Below are 19419 nucleotides of genomic sequence, written 5' to 3'. Positions count from 1 at the left end.
ACATATCCATTAAGTGAATGGGAAATACATGAAATTATAAACTGAAAGAATGTCAACAAGAAGGTATCTTTAATTTATTTATTTGTTTGTTTGTTTTTTTCTGAGAGCACATAGTTTTATTTGTGCTGGCCGCGTGAACTCCAGAATTGACAGGTTGCATATTACCCCGTGATGGAATTAGAGAATGACAAATAAAATCTCAAATATGCTTAATTAGCTGGCACTCGATAAAAAAGCCTTCCAAATCATATATATATATTGGCATTATGTTATATAAAAAATTAAATTAAAAAATAATATTATATTAACTAATTTTTCTGTAAAATATTTAAGAAATTTCATGACAAGTGAATTAAGTTTAAAGGCTTAGTTTTTATTAATCAATTTTTTAATAAAATGTTTTTTTTTTAAACGAAACAGATGGAAGCTATGCACGTGTTGCCACTGCATGTGATCTCAAGCGTGGCAACTTTAGGGGCCTCCACTAGTGAGTGACACGTCATGAAATGGGAAAAGAATTGAAGAAGACACATGGAAGGGTATGAGGGGTCAAAAACATGAAGATTAGTGCTTTGTCTGTTCCTGCCCGGAACTTCAATTTCTAAGGACAATTTACTGTCTCTGTCTGCTGAATTAGCGCTCCACTTCAAATATTTTTTAACTTTCTTCTAACAAACTAATTCTAATTAATTTATAATACCATTCTCATTATTGTTATATTTCAGGAATATGGGTCAATCGAGTATATCATAGTGATTTAGAAGGTTGTTTTTTAAATTATTTCTTATTTAAAAATACATTAAAAAATATCTTTTATTTTAAAAAATATTTTTAATATTAACAAATTAAACTAATCTAAAAACTTTTTAAAAAAATTATTTTAAAAAAACTCACAATATCACAGCATAAATAAACAATGTATGTTATTTTTATTTGTTTTTTATTTTAAAAGTATTTTTAAAAAATTAATTTTTTTATTTTTTTAAATTAATATTTTTTTCTGATATTTTTAAAATATTTTAATGTATCAATGTTAAAAATAATTTTACAAAAATAAAAAAATTATTTTCAAATCACCCGTGAGTGAAATAGGAAGAAAAGAAGGAAAAGGGACTGGACCGAGAGGTGCCTGGGTCCACAGGCGACAGAGGAGCGCTGGACCCCCGGGATCAGGCGTGGGGCCCTAAACCCACGGGTACTAATAGAAAATTGAAGAACATCTCCGTTCCTGCTTTACCGAATATGAAGCACTTGATCCTTAAAATCTACTATCCACCTTTCCAAATTTGTTTCGAAGCTCTTGTGAATAGTTTAATTGGGGTTTGTCGTCCAGAGTCTCTATTCCACACAGAAGGCAGGGGTTTCAACAAGGATTTTATCAGATTTCTCTTTTCCCTAACTTCTGCCTAACAAATTAGGTCGCTGCCCGGAAACTGTAAGATGAAATGCACAGTTTAGACAATTCCTCGGCCTTGATGATATGACATTAATTTGATGTTTCCTCTGTAGGAAAGTTACCCAGCATAGAATGGAGAACAGATATATTCCAAAATGGTTACACCATCCTGTAAGAGACTAATACATGTGAGGTATGCAGAACCACATTGAAGCGAAATGTAGCCATTTTCCAAACTAGCGAGGGTTTGATTCAGCCATGTTTAATCTACTAGCAGGACTTTAAGCATTAAAATCACCAAAATGGGATGATAAAAACAAAAAAAAAATGAGAAGTAGGAAATTAGCATAGAGAAAATCAATGAAGGAACATCGACCATTCAATCTTTAGAATCATCTTCCTTTGACTCCTTTCTTCTTCAATATCTCCACAGTAACCAGTCATTGTCAGCTCCTCTCTTCAAAAGTCTCCAGCTGATCAGCCATCCCCTCTATCTTCTCCTTCCTCGGGTCCATAGAGGTCACCATACTTCTTGGAAAAATCTATCTTTTTTCTTACTTGAAGATTGGTTGTTTGATGTTGAGTAGAAAGTGCCAAGCTTTTAAACCTACCTTAAAGCTGATCACTGAATTCTTGAGCAGAGTCAATCTTTGGGCTTATTCCTTCAAGATTGTGTCTTTCATGTTGACTAGAACGTGCCACTTTCTTTACAGTATCTTGGTTGCCTTTTCTGATTGCGTTGTATGGACTCAACTGTGAAGTTGGAGAGTGCTACTCAGAATCATCTATCCTTGACTCTTATGTATCTTCTTCTTTGTTGATTAATTCATCAATCTGATCTATAATATTCTTTGTGGTTTGAGCTTCAAGATTGGCTGTTTGGGGAGAGGGAGAAAGATCATTTGTAGTTTGATCTTTGTCAGCCATTGTTGATACCTTCTTCGGGCTTCCTTCAAGATTGAGAGAGAGAGAGAGAGAATTTGTGTGATGAGAAGAGTTTTTGAGGAAATGGCGCCAAAATGTGGGTTTTTAAAGAAACGGTTATTTCTGTTATGGATAGTTGATTGTTTCACAAGCGGGGGATATATAAATATATTTTATTTATTTATTTAGGTTTTGAGGAGGTTTGTAATTAATTTGTTACTTTAATAACCATTGAAAATATATTATGAATAAAAAAATATTAAACATGTATATTTATTTCCATTACATGTAAAATAAGTTCTTTTAAATGGGGTTTTATTTAACATATCATATAAAATCAGTTATACATATTTTTTGTCCTTGTTTTCTTTCCTACAAACGCTTGGCTTGAGAACAGCAACAATGGGGTTGGAAAACTTGCCTATGTCATTTGTATTTTCAAGTAAATTCTAATTCGAGGGCGGAGTGAAGGTTTATTCCAAAGATTATTTATGAGGATTATAAAAATCAAGAATAAGCAGCAGCTATTGTTCTTGCAATTCCTGTGTTTAAATTTGAAAGGCAATCAGAGTTGATAACCAGCGAATTTCAAGAAAGCAAAGCATAGAATAAAGCTGGATAATCGCTGTATTTTCTGCACACAAAAATCTTCATGAAAGAATACACAGAAGTGGCAGTTAAACAGGCGAAATTACACGATAATCAGAACCAGGAATGTGATTTTCTTGTATACTTGTATAGTTCTACAAAACATCAATCAAAGGAAAATCCCGTTGCAATCAATGCCTGTTTGGCCTTTTAGAGCAGAAGATGATAAGGATGAATGAGCTCGTAACTTTCAGAAGCATCAGTAACCAGACCTCTTCAGGTATGCTAACACGCCTACCCCAGCAACTAGAGCAGCACCTGCGGCAAGAGTTCTGTATGCAGATGCCCGTGCATCTGCTTCACCATAATCGAAACCTTCTGACCTAGAACCCTTCCTTCCACGTTTTCCTGGGTAATCTAAGTGCAACCTCAGACTCTGCAGAGTTCATCAAAGAAATTAAGAATGCTGAGCTTGACATATCCTTTCAGAAATAATAATTGCTACAGCTAAACGGAAAATCATCATGAATCCCGAGGGCTGTTTCCATTATAGTTAGGGTTTATGTTTTATATTGTTAACAAACGGAATAACACCTTTACAGCGAACATTCAAGGCTCTTTGTAAAAAAAAGATCCAAAATCTGGGAAAGATCAAAGCTTCTAAAAGGGATAAACATGAACATTCAATTTAAACATGCAGATCAAAATCAGGATAAACCTTTCTTAATTATAAGGATAAAAGGGAATGGAATGTGGTTTTACTAGCACTACATAAAATTTTATATTATTACCGAAAAATGTGGAACCCGAAACAAAACGAAACTTAGCTTTCATAGGATTAAAAAGGGGCAAACTTATTCTTATTGCAAGTTAGGAATACATATAAGTTATCAAATAGGTTGTGTTTGGTATGAAAGGAAGAGAGATGAAAAGTTACCCTTGTAAGTTTTCAATCCCCCTTCCCCCTTGTTTGGTACGCAAAATTTTGAAGGGTAAGGGTTACCTTCCAAGTTGGGAAGTTGTTTGAGGGGGAAAACTTTTGGTTTCTCTTCTTTCCCTCTGATTTTTTTAACTTAGCATCAAAAGTTTCCCTATTTATCTTACTCCGAGCATTCAGGACCTATCAATTTATGCATATTTATTTTTCTAATAAAATTTAATTCAAGGTATAACACTCATACCAAACACATACCAAATTCCTTTAACATTTCACTCATCAACAAATTTTTTACATCCTTAACGCTTCACTCTCAAATCTTACCCCCTTAACATTTTCTCTTCAAATTTTTAACGCTTCACTCTTAAACCTAAGAAGAAAAGACATTAATGAAGGCAGCCTAGTAGCTGTGTGGGGAGAGAGCGTGTGCATCCACTGGCCCAAAAAATCCCTTCCTCTTTTTCATCTAGGGTCCAATATAAGCATATCCAAAATAATATAATATTCTACTGCAAGGTGAGAAGGTGACTGCTGCATTTGGTTTTGTAAGTGTTATTCGGGTTGCACCTTCTTCTTTTTTTTGATATACAATGTTTGTATAGAACTTAGATCGGAAAATAGCAACTTCAAAGAGTCTATCATGTCAAGAGGATGATCCACAGAGAACTAATCTCAAAGTTTATAGATATCAGTGTCACTGCCACCGATAGCCCATTCTCCCGGTAATTTTCTCCCTTAATTTAACTAATTTACCCACTTTTCTATAGAAAAACATCAATGACAAGCAGCATCTGAAAATACCTTCAAACCAGCTGATCTGGCATGCTCTACAGCTGTGATGAGATCACTATCTGATGCCAGAACAACTTTGTCATGGTCTTCATCTTCATACTTTAGAATGCAACCCACAAGTTAGTATGAAATCAAGAGAAGGAAAATAATTAATTCAGGCTATTGATCATAGTATGAAGTCCATAAAACATACCAGAATTTGAGGTAAGTTGTTACAGTTAATGTCATCCCCTAGCCTCTGAAGGATTGAAGTTATTATATCAGTCAGACTCCGGGTCTCTACCTCAAAAGAAAGCCACAAACAAAGTCAGCTACCTTTTATATGTGAACTGTATTTTCGTTAAGCGAGCCCAGCATTTCACAGCATTCAGCCATTCACATCTCCTAAGCCATAGAAGCCTAACTTCACGAGTATAACAAATATATGTTTGTACTCTCTAAAGAAAGTCACATGGCAGTAACTTGCAATGAAATGCAAATTCTATAAGCTACGTGCATGCCTGATGCAGTGGGGAAAACCAAATTCATGACCATCTTAAAAAGCCGAGTATAAAAAGCAAAATAAATATCCTACCACATGTAAATCTGTGCATTCGCCCCCTTTTGTCTTCAATTTTAAAAGAAAATACATTTGGATACACTGATGATGGATAGAGAAGCGATCTCCCAGCCTCTGTTCCTTCAGAAGCCAATTTCAAGGAACCTTCACTGCCATGTCATCAACTACATGTAAGTAAACCAAATAGATGAAATCGAAATGCTAGCATAATATTAACACCATAACATCTAACCTCCACGCCTCCTCCTCATCATCATTAGGACTCAAAGCCATGGCAGAGTCCCAAAACTTCTGCATCATTGTGTTTGCAGTCTCATTGTTTGCTGCAGCAGCACTCCCGACCTGATTAATGAAGGGCACATGAATGCTTTTGTTCTTTTCAGAAATAACCACAGCATCATATATTCTCCTCAAGAACAACCAACAATATAAATTTACGCTCTATGGGGAAAATAAAATAGCACATGTATGCCACCTAATTATTTAAACACAGCATACATCGAATACAAGCTGGAAACAGATATATGAGGAATTTTTAAGAATACTTGTTTTTTAAATCTAACATATTACAGCTATTACTAATCTATTGGCCTGCATTCTGCCACAGGTTGGATAAAAAAAAAATCAGCCAAAAAAAAGTGTAGCCATTAGCAACATATTTTATGTAGCAGCAAGAAATTTTTTTTATTGTGAACCAAGATTTTTTTATTGTGAGTCAAAATCATTGTGAAGAGTTGCAAAAACAATCGCCCACTAATGTTATAAAAATAATGTTGTAAAATTTCATGGGAAAAAAAAATATCAAACAATAAACAAAAAAAATATAGCGATCAAATTAAATCTAAAAAAATCATGAATGAAGGTGAAAAAAAAACACTCGTTAATATTATTAAAAAAAAAAACTATGATTTTATAAAAAAAATAGAATTTCAATGGCATCCAATAAAAAAACTTCAAATCATTATTTATCAATCTCTTTGAATGGAATAAAGATTAAAATGTAGGGGGAAAAAACATGTCAGGCACACGTGTGGGCCCACGCGCCTAGTCCATTCAAAAGAGATTTAGTCCACGAGTCAGGCCTCTTATTTTTTTATATTAAAAGGTGGATGACATGTCATCCATCATTTAATTAAAAAAAAAACCAGCAACGTAGAAGACACATCGCTACTAGTCTAGAATCCGACGATTGGAGGGTCCATGAATAGCCGGGCCATGAATATTTCATGCTCAAAAATTTATTTTTCAACCTATTTTTTACTCAAATCATCTAAAAAACACCCTAGAGACCTTGATAAAGTCATGCATGGCCTCAAATAATCTAAAAACTAGTCAAAAAAACATATAAAAATCTCAAAATCAACCTGCATTAAAAGATTTCCCAAGGTCAAATCTATCATCTCAAGTTAGGGAAATGACAAATAACACTTACGTAAAACTCCCCCTATCAAATATAACTCATTAACACCAAGATCAATCTTTTTCATGGTCATGGTCGGAATCTATGTCAACCAAGACTTTCTCACTCTTCAATTGAAATATGGCAATTCTATCTCTCTTCTCTCAAAACAAAGACTGAAAAATAAAATAAAAATTAAGTTTTGAAGCAAAATTGAATTTCCAAAAACTAAAAGGACAGAAAGTTCAGAAATTGGAACATAAGACCAAACTAAACTTTTCGCACAAACTTTTAAATTGCCACTTATTTTCCCTTTGTCTCTCTGTCTTTCAATCTTACCCTTTTTTAACAAATCATAAGCAATCAGCCATTAATTTGGCCACAAAAAGATTCAATCGAGGATAAAAAAATTTTGATGACCAAGACAAAAAAGAAACTTCACTGCAGCAATCCATAGTAAATTGTGAGAGGGGCTTATAGTAGCGTGATGTACAGTAAAAACACCGTGTCGTTTAGTGTTTTTTAATCCAAAGAATTAAGAACTCGTTCCAAGTCAATAAAACTTGCAAAGGGAACATTGTAAAGCACTACACAGTCCAAGAAAGAAACAGACTTGGCTTACTGTGGCCACTGCAGCGTGAGTGATACGAATTACATCAATGACAGCAACTATGTTCCCATCTGCATCCAACCATCCAAGGTCATCAGAAACCAAAATGACTGGCTAAAAAGCATTTCACTCTTTATCTACAAGGATGGCACCTCTGTCTAGCACAGGAAGGTGCAAAAATTTCCCATCATGCATGGTGTGCAGAGCATCAACAATTGGTGTATCAATCGTTGCACATTCCGGATTGGGAGTCATGACCTGTAGAAAAATTCAAAGATGGCTGACTCAACCACTTTCTTCCATTTATCAGAGAGAAATATTCTTCTATGTTAAGGGTCCAAGTCTAAGTTTTGCGACTCACTGCTTCATTTAAAATATGCTAAACAGGTAATATCTTTCCTAAATTCTCACTATGAGATCAACTTGAAAACATAATTGGATAATGGCTTTCTTAGAGGGTAGATATACACATTCTCCTTGGTGTTAGCAGATTCTACATCATTGCAAATAGGAGGATACAGGACATGTAAAATTTTCTTTTGATGAATCCCTCAAAAGCATGCTACGCTCTCTGAAGGAGAAAGATACCTTCTCCACAAGTGTTGAATTTGGAGAAAGATTTTGTGTTATTACTCGCATCAGGATATCCTTTGAACTGAGAATAAAAAAAAAAGGTGTATTAATAATAACAGCATAACAAAAACTTCCCGCTATAAGATTTAGATGCAAACGCAGATAACCAATGCAGTTTTAACTCTATTCACTTGCTTGTTAGATGCAATTTAAAATAAACTCACGTAAAAATTCCCCGGGCTTTTTCATCTACCATCACTACCGCACAGCTTGATGGAGATTCGAGCATCTTTTTCGTAACTTCCAAAACAGTTTCTGTCGGTGATACAGTTACAATCCTGAAAGATGCAACAACATATCAAATTAAACAACTTGCAGTCCATTTTGTCTACAAATCCTCTAAGCAAACAGTGGTAGAAGTATAATATCCAGGATAAACACTCAAGAAGACAAATTATTACCTACTTTGAATTCTCTGGAATTATCGTAGATATAGCAGGCCTAAAGATCCGCTCTCGAAGTGTCTCAACGAACGTATTGGTTCCTGCGTGTGAGCCAAAAAAATTAAAATAAAATAAAATAAAAGCATGAAGAAAAGTCAGGACTTAATTCCACACTGCATTATGTAGTAACAAAGTAGCCAGAAGGACAAGAAGTCACAAAGGTTATTCAAAAGAACACTTTCCACTAACCAGATATGGATGTCCCCCAATTTTTTTCAACACCTTCAACAGCTGCAGCAATGGCTTTTCCTTTTTCTGCTGCCCTTTCCATACGAACTATGGCATCATATAAACACTTTGCTATATCCAGTAAGGCAATAACCTCTCCATTCTCAACAACAGGTAAATGTCTGAATTTTCCTGTTGATTATTAATATCAGGACCATATCCAAATGGTAAGATGTAACAGGGTTGCAGGGTTGACATGCAGCTCAATTTATTACAAACCTTGAACCATCTTTTGGAGAGCTTCCACAGCAAGAGTTTCAGAAAGAACAAAAACAGGGTTCCTGGTCATAACTTCAGAAACGGGTGTTTCCTCAAGATTAAGTTCACAAGCAATTACTCTTGAAACTAAATCCTACAGAAAGAGGAAATAAAACAAAAAGAGGTCCACATTATGTTAAAGGCAGCAAGAGGAAAATTCCTTCCACTAGTTTCTTTTGTCCTGACAACATAAAATTTTAGTCATACCTTATCTGTAAGGATTCCACAAAGTAACGAATTAGAGTCAGTTAGCAATAAGGCATCAACTCTATGAGCAGCCATCCGACAGCAAGCTTGATAAATGCTTGTGCTTTCTGGTACTGTCAGGGCCTTTGACAGACGCAAACGTTTTACTGTGCGCTCTCCAGTTAGTCCCCTGTTTCAGATGCAGTTATAAATGGAAGGTTAAATTAATGGTGATGTAACAATCATTGTTGCCGGACCTTCCAGTGAATATAGATATTTTCATGTGAGCAGCATGCCAATCTATCTATCTGCATAATCTGATATCACTATTATGTCTCCTAAAATGCATCCACTGATGAAGTAGCCCGGGAGACTGATTACCTAAACATGAGGCCAAAGCCACCCCCAGAGTTTCGTGATTTACTAAGCTCAAGCATCTCATTACTGCATTCGGGAGAAGTGGGAGAAGCATGAATAATAATGATAGGATACAAAAGAATTCCTCATGATCAAATTCTGCAACTCAATCAATCTATTCACTGTCACTGATTCACAAATTTTCCTTTTCCTTTTTATTTGCTAAGAAAAGAATAGATCCATTACCAAACACGGCAACAAGAACGAACCTACAATCCAAATTCATCGTACTAGGACTCTCCTCTCTACCCTTAAACACAGATTGTTTTCCTCGTTAACTAAACTACTATTCATTGAATCATTTCAGTAGCTCACAATTGCAAGCAACAGCCAGAACACAATTCAAAGCTCTTCTCTTCGTATCCCACAATTTATTATGGTCAAATAATCTCTACAAAAAAGCCGTAAATTACATGTAACAACTACAAAAAGGCAAAACCGATGTTCAAAATACTCCAAACTCATTGGTTTTTTGCTTCATTGCTCTAATTATTAAATTAAGAAACAGAAATAAAAGTGGTTTTCAGAATCAAACATACAAATAAATAAAAACAAGAACTCAGAGCAAACATACATAAAGCGGGAAGAGGTGAGAGATCTCCTAGAACCATCAAGACCTCCTCCTCCACTCTCATTAGCCTTTTTCCTTCCCTGGAACGACGAAGACGACATACTTTTCCTCGACGAACTTCCTTGACTTGCCATCTTCACCACCAATAATAACAGTATTCAGAATCAAAATCCGGATATATTTTGATAATTCAGGGAATAATCACGATAAGAGGAAATTAGTTTTCTTTCTTTATATTTTCCAGTAAAGTTCTCGAGAGGTCGGGATTTCCCGGGAAAAATAGACCAGCCGGCGAGGCGAGGCGAGGCGAGGGAAAAGGAATGCCTTGAGAATTGGAAATGGAGAGAGAATTGCTAGAGAACAAGGAGAAAGGCCACCGATAATTTTGAACGTTACTGAATTGGCCCCATTTTTTTTAGGATCTTACCTTTTCCTTGCTATAAAGGGGTAAAGGTATGATTTTATTTTAGTTTGGGTAAAACTTGAAAAAAAAACAAAAACAATGTCAAATTGAGTGTTTGGTATAATGATTCTTTTTTCTTTTTTTTATTTAGATTATTTTTATATATTAATATTAAAAATAATTTTTTAAAACAATAATATTTAATTTAAATTGACTTTGTGGATTCAAGATAGCGCCTTAATATTTAAAAATAAACATGAAGTCTTGAAATTTTGTTTTAGATTAAAATAAATATTGAGCAATCATCAAATTTATTTTAAATTAAATATTTATATTTATATTTGATTCTCATCTTTACAACAACTGGCACTAGAATCTCTTTTTACATTTAATCACTCATATAATCCTCAAACTATATTTTACTAAATATATAAATTAGATTTTGAGTGCAAAATTAAAAAAATTTCCACGTCCAGAAGAGCACATTGACAAAGTTAAGACAAATAAAAATTTCTTCATCGCAACATAATGTGGGACACTAATCCAATTGACAAATATAATGATTTTGTGTAAAATATATATTAGATTGATAAAGAAATTATTTGGAAATATAGTGTAAATTGTGGTTTTAAATAATTTAATTTTTTTTGTTAAAAATAAATAGTTTTTATATGTTTTGTATTGTTTTGCTGTATTAATTTTAAAAATATTTTTTAATAAATAAAAAAATTATTCTAATATATTTTAGTATAAAAAATACTTTAAAAAACAACCATAATTATATTTTCAATCATAACTTTAAAAAGCATGGTTTTCTAAAATAAAAAATAGAGACAAAATCTCTTCACTAAAGTTTCTTAAAAAATCATGAGTTTGTTTTTATATTTTAAAAATTTTTTTAAGAATTTTTTTTTTTTAAAATTAATATTTTTAAATTATTTTGATATATTGATATAAAAAATAATTTTAAAAAATTAAAAAATATTTTTTTAATATTTTTTAAAATAAAATATATTTTTAAAAAGATTAATTAACATCATAGTCGCTGGATTTAGTTTGGTTTAGGGTTTGGATTTTTCTATGAATTCAGATCTAATGTTTTATTTATAAAAAACTTTGTTTTGACTTGATTCACGGATCAACCACCTCGTCGCTCATATTTATATGGAAGAATGTAAAAAAAGATCTGAAATAAAATCGAATGCACAGTAAAAAAAATACTCTCCTTCTTAGTTGATTCATATTTTCATTTAGATGGATTGATTATAAAAATAAAAATTATTTTTATCAATAACCATGATTGCATAAAAAAATTAACTTATGCAACCCGCACACCAAATCCGAGCATATTCAGCTGCATTAGTTATGTTTGGTGATGCCACCGTGATTGATGATGGTTTTTTGTGTCGGAGAGAGACTGTTTTGAATTCGTTTGTTTATGTAGGTGCTATTGGCCCCTACATTGTTTCAGGTGGTTGGCCACTAAATAAATTGTTTCATTGAGATGCATGATTTGTCTTATAAGATTTGATGACCTTACCTGGGTTAACAAGTGTTTTAATTTTTTGGGTTTTTTTTGTTAATAATTTTTTTATTATTTCAGTGCCATTTGGAATTATGATCTTGATGTTTCATGAATATTACTTAAAATTATTTTTTATATTTTTGGATTATTTTAATATGTTGATGTCAAAAATAATTTTTAATTTTTTTTTTATATGTTTCTAAACTAAAAACATTTTAAAAAGAAATTATTATTACATTCTCAAATACCCTTTTAGTTCTTTACATTTGAATTGCTAAAAATTTATCATCATTTGATTTTTAAATTAAAATTTATGAGATTGGCTTAATTTTATTATTCAGTTTATGAATTCGTGATACATTTGAATTGATTTAAAATAATTTATTTTTAGCATTTATTATTTTTTATTAGAATTCTATAGTTTAACATTGAGCTCCGTGTTTCTTCCCCTTTTGACAAGCATTTCTTTTCTTCCAATTATCGTTACCATCTTTTCTTTTAAGATTGATTCGCCATCCACGCCTGTCCAAATTATGATCTGGGATTTAAAGAATGTCTTGTTCGACGCGTAATACACACACAAATAGCAGCACTAAACAATAGCAATCCGTTGGCTAAAATGGTGTGCCCTAATCCCAGAACCAATTTGTTTCTGCTCATCACTTGATAAGGAAAGGCAAGAATTACTTGTTTGATTGTCAATTTTCTTGATCATTAGAAACCAACAATTTATTGGTAAAGCCGCTGACGAGGACCATTCTAAAGGAGAATATGCCTAACCCCAGCAAGAAGATATCCATCTCAGGTCGTGGATGATGCACTGAACTCTCCCCTTTAAAGGAGGAGGGAAAACATTTAAAGGATTCTTTGCGTGGGAATTTTGTTCTGTTCGAACCTCACCATATGGCAGTGGAATATAATTAACATCTATAAAGGATCTTGCTGTGCTGCAGTACCGAAACCAAGAAGAGAGTTCTTGTGTCTGCTTTTCTTCAATTGATCTCAGAGGAGAAGGTCTTTACGAGACAGAATCCAACAATGGCAGACTGGGCACCTATACTACTGGGTTTTGTGCTCTTCATACTGCTCTCTCCTGGCCTGTTATTCCAAGTACCGGGGAACACACGAAACCTGGAGTTCAGCAGCTTCACAACCAATGGAAAGGCCATTGCTGTCCACACCCTCATATTCTTCGTTGTCTTTACCATCCTCATTTTAGCTCTGGGCATTCGCATTTACACTGGCTAATACGCTACAAGCAAGATAATCGTCTGCATGATCAGTTGGAAGTAAGATTTGTCTTTAGATTCTTATAATTGTTGCGTTTTTTTTTTTTGTATTTTTTGTTTATTTTTGATATCTCCATGTACATGGCAAATTGATTTAGGTAGTTTGATTTTGGGAGCGGGTGACTTTTCCTGCTTTATTATCCAATAGTTGCATAAATTTCATCTCCTTGATTGTTTGATTCTAATTGTATTTAAAATATAGATATAAAAATCCTTTTACCTGAAACTTTGTGAGTTCTGGAAGGCATTGTCAGCACTAATCCTATTTTTTACTGCTTAGATGATGACTGGATTATGATTTTTTTCAATTGAAAAAGAAAAATCTAATATTTTTCTAGTGCACGGAAAAATTTGTGTGGATTCTCCTGCATGGTTAATTTTAGGAGTTCAAAAATAATTTAAATAACTGCTAAAATTATATAGTTTAATAAAAATTTAAGATAATATATTTTTAAAAAAAATATTAAAAAAATAATATATTAAATTAACTCAAGTCAATTCAAGTTAACCTATTAAATTTATGACCAATCGAGTAATAAGATCATAACAACCGTGGATACAAAAATTAAAATAAATTATAAAATTTAATTCTTAATCAATTTAATATTGAATGATAAAATTAAAAAAAATTAATTTAAAAATAAAAAAATAACTCGGGTTATAAGATTAGGATAATTTTATAGAAAATAAATTGAAATAAACTATAAACCGTAGTTCCCAATCAATCTAATATTAAAAAATAAAATAAAAAAATACATAAAAAATAACTAAAACTAATTTGGATTAACCTGTCAAATTCATGAATAAGATAATAAAACTGAAATAACCTCGTAAAAAGTAAATTGAAAAATAACATGAGCGGGTTTACCGTCAAATAAATGACTTGGATTATGAAACCATAACAATCCTATAAAAACAAATAAAAAATTAAGAAGGCTTATTCCTAATAAATTTATTTTTGAACAGTAAAATTAAAAAAAAATCCTATCTAAAAATGAACATAATAGAAGACATATTACAACGTTCAACCTTTAAAAACTTTTTAAAAAGCAATTAGATACTAATTTAGACTTAAAAAAAGTTGAATTGTGTAAAAAGAAATTTTGAAGACCAAAAAAAAATTAATACTTCATTCCAATCCACATTTTTTTAAAAGAGAATGAACAATTCATATTACATAATAAAAACACCTTAAGACTTAGTTTTTTATATAAATAATAATAAATAGCATGGTATTTAATTACGATCTGCTAGCTCTAGATGTGCAACATAATCGATGTTATGATGCTAAATAATAAATTATTAAAGCGGGGACGCAATTTATTTATTTCCACTCGTGCCTGTTCTTTATTTATTTTTTAAAAACTAGGGAAGTTTCATTTTCATCCTTTTTTTTTCCCTCAAGTGATGTAAGTTAGGATTTTTGAACTTGCAATCTTTTATATATATCATAATTATAAAACTCAATTTAACTTAACAATATATAAACTCACAGATCTTAGATTTAATTTTGAACTGTTTTTTTCACTGAAATAGCATTGCGTGTCATTTTAAGAGGGTTTTTTTTTAAAAAAAAAAAAACTTTGGGTGACCTGATGATCTGCGTGTCAACCTGCACATGTAGCTACCCAAATTTTAGATCACATCAATCCTTCAGTTGAATTTCATTACTATGCTATATATATATATATTCTCATGAAAAATACATTCGCGGGCATACGGACCATTCCCCAACTCGGTGAACTCATGCGGATCTGACATGCCCAAAGGCCAGAAGTGAAATCTGTCCATGAGCCGTATGACCATCACCATGTTTGAAGGGGGGCGGCGCACATTATTTTAAAAAATAAATTCTATCATATTTTTAAATATTCTTTTAAAAGTTTTATATCATTGTCAAAAACAACATGATTAACGATTACTTAATTCATTATGAATAAAACTAAAATTCATTGTATAAAAATTAAAAATGAAAACAGCAATGAAATATTATATGTAAATTTGAAAAGTCTACTGCTGATTGTTTTTCGTTGTTGGTATTAGGATTTTTCATTACTTTTTAACCAACTAATAATAATAATTTTTTTATTAACTCATATCAGTTTTTTTTTTTTTTGGGAGAAGTTTGGCTTCTGGCATCCACGTATCCTATTCCAGGGCATAGTACTCTGCAATTTAGCCTGACAAGAGACATCCAGAAGGATGGCACAACACTTCCATATGGACACTGCTGAAAAACCAACAAGGCGAGCAAATATAGGGCAGTAAGAGGTAAAAGGAGGGAGCATGGTTGAATTTGGACTTGGGAGTTGTTCGAATTACTCTATGTCCAAACAAGCAAAGTATAAGGGGAGCAAGCAAGCAAGGACAAGAAAATAGGAGTAGATAAGGGAAATAAGTACTACTCCTACATGGAAAGCATAGCCGGCTAGAGTATATAAACAACTTGGATAATAACTCGAGATCTGTACTACATAAAAGAAATTTCAAGAAAAAATTAGATATATTAATTAATTATGTTTTATAAAATAAAAAAAATCATTAGTGTTGGGGATTCTAAATAATAATGCTGTGATAGTTGTCTATTAAAAATCAGGTACACTAATATAATATTTAACATGGTTTAGTAAATCACCTACATTTATAAAATAAATCAATATTATTAAAAATAAATAAAAAAAAAATTACAACAAGCATAAATGATCACTTCATTTAAACTCAACTCTCATTATTGTTATACATTGTTGTACATGTTAGCAAGGCTATTGTCCTTGGCAACCTCTCTTTTTTTTTCTTTTTACTTTGCTTTGCTTTCTTTTTTATTTTACTTTCAAATAATACCTTTATTTATAAGCAATTCAATAGCAAACAATAAACCATAAATTATGATACAAATAATGACATCAAATAGTTTGTACTATTTTATTAATAGCTGATGTAACTTGTTTGATAATACACATTTATCATTGTAGACTTTTGACAATAACAACACTCTTCTAAAATAATGCTACAAATGTTATCTCATAAATGATAATATCCCTATAATTACTTAATAAAAAAAATCAAAATACAAATAAATATTACTTAAGGCCTCAACTTGTCAACATATATAAAAATTAATAAAACAATATTTTAAAAATATTTTGTTTATAATTTAGTTCCGATTCTAATAGATAGTTCATCTCAAGTTTAAAACCAAAAATCACACGTCAATGAACCCATAGAAGGAGTTCTTTTCTGTGTAACCTAAAGAACATTTGATATATTTACAGAAAAATCACAACCACCCACTATAACATGCATAAATTTAATTATCAACATCAAATTTATTGGAATTAACATTATATTTTTATTCCTAATTTAACTTACGTTTCTATTGTATAAAAAATCATTTCATTTAATTGAAAGAAGATTTTGGGCTGGTTACGCGTTTTTAATAATCGAAACGTGTGAAGTGGATTTCATGGAAACTTAAAACTAAAAATTATATATATTTATATATGAGTCGCTTATCAACAAGCACCAGTGGTCTAGTGGTAGAATAGTCCCCTGCCGCGGTCCAGACCCGGGTTCGATTCCCGGCTGGTGCATTCACAAGCTGTGAGGAGTTCTGTGCTCGTTGTGATGACAGGGTCTATCACTACCGTCCGATATCAATCCGACGACAAAGAGTGCATCTGAGCTTGTTTTATTTCTCACTTTTTTTGAGCCCTTATTATATGAACAAGGAGATGCAAAACAACATGAACTATTTTTATATAACCTTAATTATATTATACTTAATTAACCTAAGTACATCTAAAAGGAGAGAGCCAAAAATAAATTATTTTTTTAGTTTTTCTTTCTGATTTAGCAGCTCCAAAAATATAATTAATTATTTTTTTATTAATTAAACTTTTCTCAATAGCTTTTTTTAAAAAAAAAACTAAAAAAACTAATATTAAATATATTAAAATACAAATAAGTGTTTAAAATGATACACACTTTTAAAAAATCATGTCAACAATTTAGATCATTTAAAGGACTATAAAAAACATATTTTTCTTTATTATTACTGCCACATAATTTATTCCGTCGTCAAGGTAAAAAGATCATCATCAAGTGGGCAAATCATATTTTTTGTCCATAAACATTCGTGCAAGTTTAATCTTTTTACCTTGATATCTCAAGGTTGTATTTGTTTTTATATTTAAAAAATATTTTAATTTTTTTTGAGAATTTGTTTTTGTTTTAATTTTTTTTATAATATATTGATATTAAATTTAAATTTTAAAAATAAAAATATATGTATTATTTGAATAAATTTTCAAACAAAAAATATATATATATTTTTTAAAAATTATTTAAAACAAAAACACAATAACTATTACAATATGAAACGTTAACATGTCGGGAGGATCCGAGCCGTTAAAAAAAACAAAGAGAATGCACGGACGCGTTATGCAAAGAAGGCTTTCGTATCGATACAGACCCCCCTCGTTGAACTCCATTTCCACTCTCTTTTCAACAAGCCCACCATTTCTCTCAACTTTCTCTTATAATTTCTTTTCTCTTTCTTGATATGGCAGATTGGGGGCCAGTGATAGTAGCAGTGGTGCTGTTTGTGCTGTTAACACCAGGGCTGTTGTTTCAGATACCTGGAAATAACAGGGTGGTGGAGTTTGGGAATATGCAGACAAGTGGAGCTTCCATTGTTGTACATGCTATTGTTTTTTCTGGGCTCATCACTATCTTCCTTGTTGTCATTGGTGTTCACATCTATGCCTCTAAGTAATTCTTGTTACTACTCTTGTAGTCCCTCTTCTTCTTCTTTTGCCCTTTAGTTTTTTCTCCAAAGTTTATAGAACTTTTGTTATTGTTGATATGGTTCTAAGTTTTTTTTTATTTAAATAATATGGTGATTAATTTATGGGATTTGAGCAGTACTGATATAAACTGTCCATACAGAATATGATTTCTGCTTCTGGTATTGATTTCTATCTGTTGTATGCTGAAACCTGGAAGTAAACATGTGATCATCATTTCTATCTGCAGAGATGAGTTTTGAGGACCGACACTTCACTGCTCTCGAGTTTAAGGTCTTGTTTGGCCCATGAAAAAATATTGTATACTGTGCAGAGTAGATCGGGATCTCAGCTTGAAAAAATTTTGCTGTTAAAAGTGAGTTTGAGATTAAATTATTTTTTAAAAGTTTTTTATTTAGAAATACATTAAAATATTTTTTTATATTTTTTAAAATTTATTTTTGATATTAATCTATATATATGAAAATTAAAAAAATTAAAAATTTACAAAACCGCGTTTCAACAGCACGCCAATACGCCAAACAGCCTTTGAAAATAGAAGTTGTAATTGAGCATTTGTTGAACCATGCTGTCTGGAAAGAGCAGCACTGAAAAACGACTGGTCATTTTGTAAATGGGGTTGAGACTTGAGAGTATCATAGCAACGGTTTCATAAAATATTTTTTAATATTTTTAATAGTAATATATCAAAATAATATAAAAACATCAAAAAAATATTAATGTAAAAAAACAAAAAAACATAGAAGGCTTAAGAATATCATAATAACATAGCTATGCAATTTATAATTAAGATTGATGATAAAAATTTATCTCAAGTTATCTGTAGCCGGTATTATTAAAATGAAATAAATAATGTCATGAAATTAGTTGTTATTTTTATTATTTTTTATATGTTTGGATTTATTTAATATATTTTGAATTTATTGGATAAATATTAGCTCGTTTTGGGTATGTTAGATTTATTACTTGAATTAATATTTTTAAATTTTAAAAATTATATTTAATAATAAAAAATTAAATAATAAAAAATTTTACAAAAAAATTCAATTTGACTTTGCTTATGTGGTATCAAAGTCTAGCTTTGGTAACAATGGGCTTGGAATTTGGGCCCTTTTCAAGGGCTTTTTAATCTGATCTATTCCAGAAGCAATGACTTTAGCCCAATGTCTCCAGCCTCGAGTCCCTTTGGAAACAAGGCTAACAAGCTCCTTGGTCGCGGCAAAAGGAGATTTTGCAAAACATTTACAAGGCCACCGGCTCATAACTTAGGCTGTAAGATAGGCCGGTTGATTCATGGGTTATAGGATCAATTCAAGTTATAATTCCAGAGACAGCGTCATTTCAGAGTTTTTTTAAAAAAAAATTAATAATAATATCATTTGGATAAAAAAAAATTAAAATAAAACTTAATCCAGCTGTCTAGATTCACCTCCTAACCAGATGTTTTAAGATGGTT

General features: G+C 31.6%; 1 protein-coding gene across 2 annotated transcripts; it reads right to left on the bottom strand.

The window, feature by feature from the left end:
* Window positions 1-2930: 2930 nt before the first annotated feature.
* Window positions 2931-10366, bottom strand: LOC105125296 (CBS domain-containing protein CBSCBSPB5-like). 2 transcript variants are annotated; one of them, XM_011025684.1, is made up of 14 exons: window positions 9945-10366; window positions 8975-9143; window positions 8729-8861; window positions 8471-8641; window positions 8244-8322; window positions 8003-8116; window positions 7794-7860; window positions 7358-7463; window positions 7209-7276; window positions 5429-5538; window positions 5212-5345; window positions 4831-4916; window positions 4647-4736; window positions 2931-3344 (listed from the first exon to the last, which is right to left on the bottom strand). In XM_011025684.1, exons 1-14 carry the CDS (start codon window positions 10073-10075, stop codon window positions 3168-3170), a joined length of 1635 nt encoding a protein of 544 aa, XP_011023986.1. In that variant the 5' UTR covers window positions 10076-10366; the 3' UTR covers window positions 2931-3167. The 2 variants fall into 2 exon arrangements, with proteins under 2 accessions (XP_011023986.1, XP_011023987.1); XM_011025685.1 differs by having other exon boundaries at window positions 7218-7276.
* Window positions 10367-19419: the final 9053 nt, after the last annotated feature.

This window comes from Populus euphratica, unplaced genomic scaffold (genome assembly GCF_000495115.2).
Source record: "Populus euphratica unplaced genomic scaffold, PopEup_1.0 scaffold22.1, whole genome shotgun sequence".
Taxonomy (NCBI): Eukaryota; Viridiplantae; Streptophyta; class Magnoliopsida; order Malpighiales; family Salicaceae; genus Populus; species Populus euphratica.
This window is presented reverse-complemented; position numbering and strand designations above follow the sequence as displayed.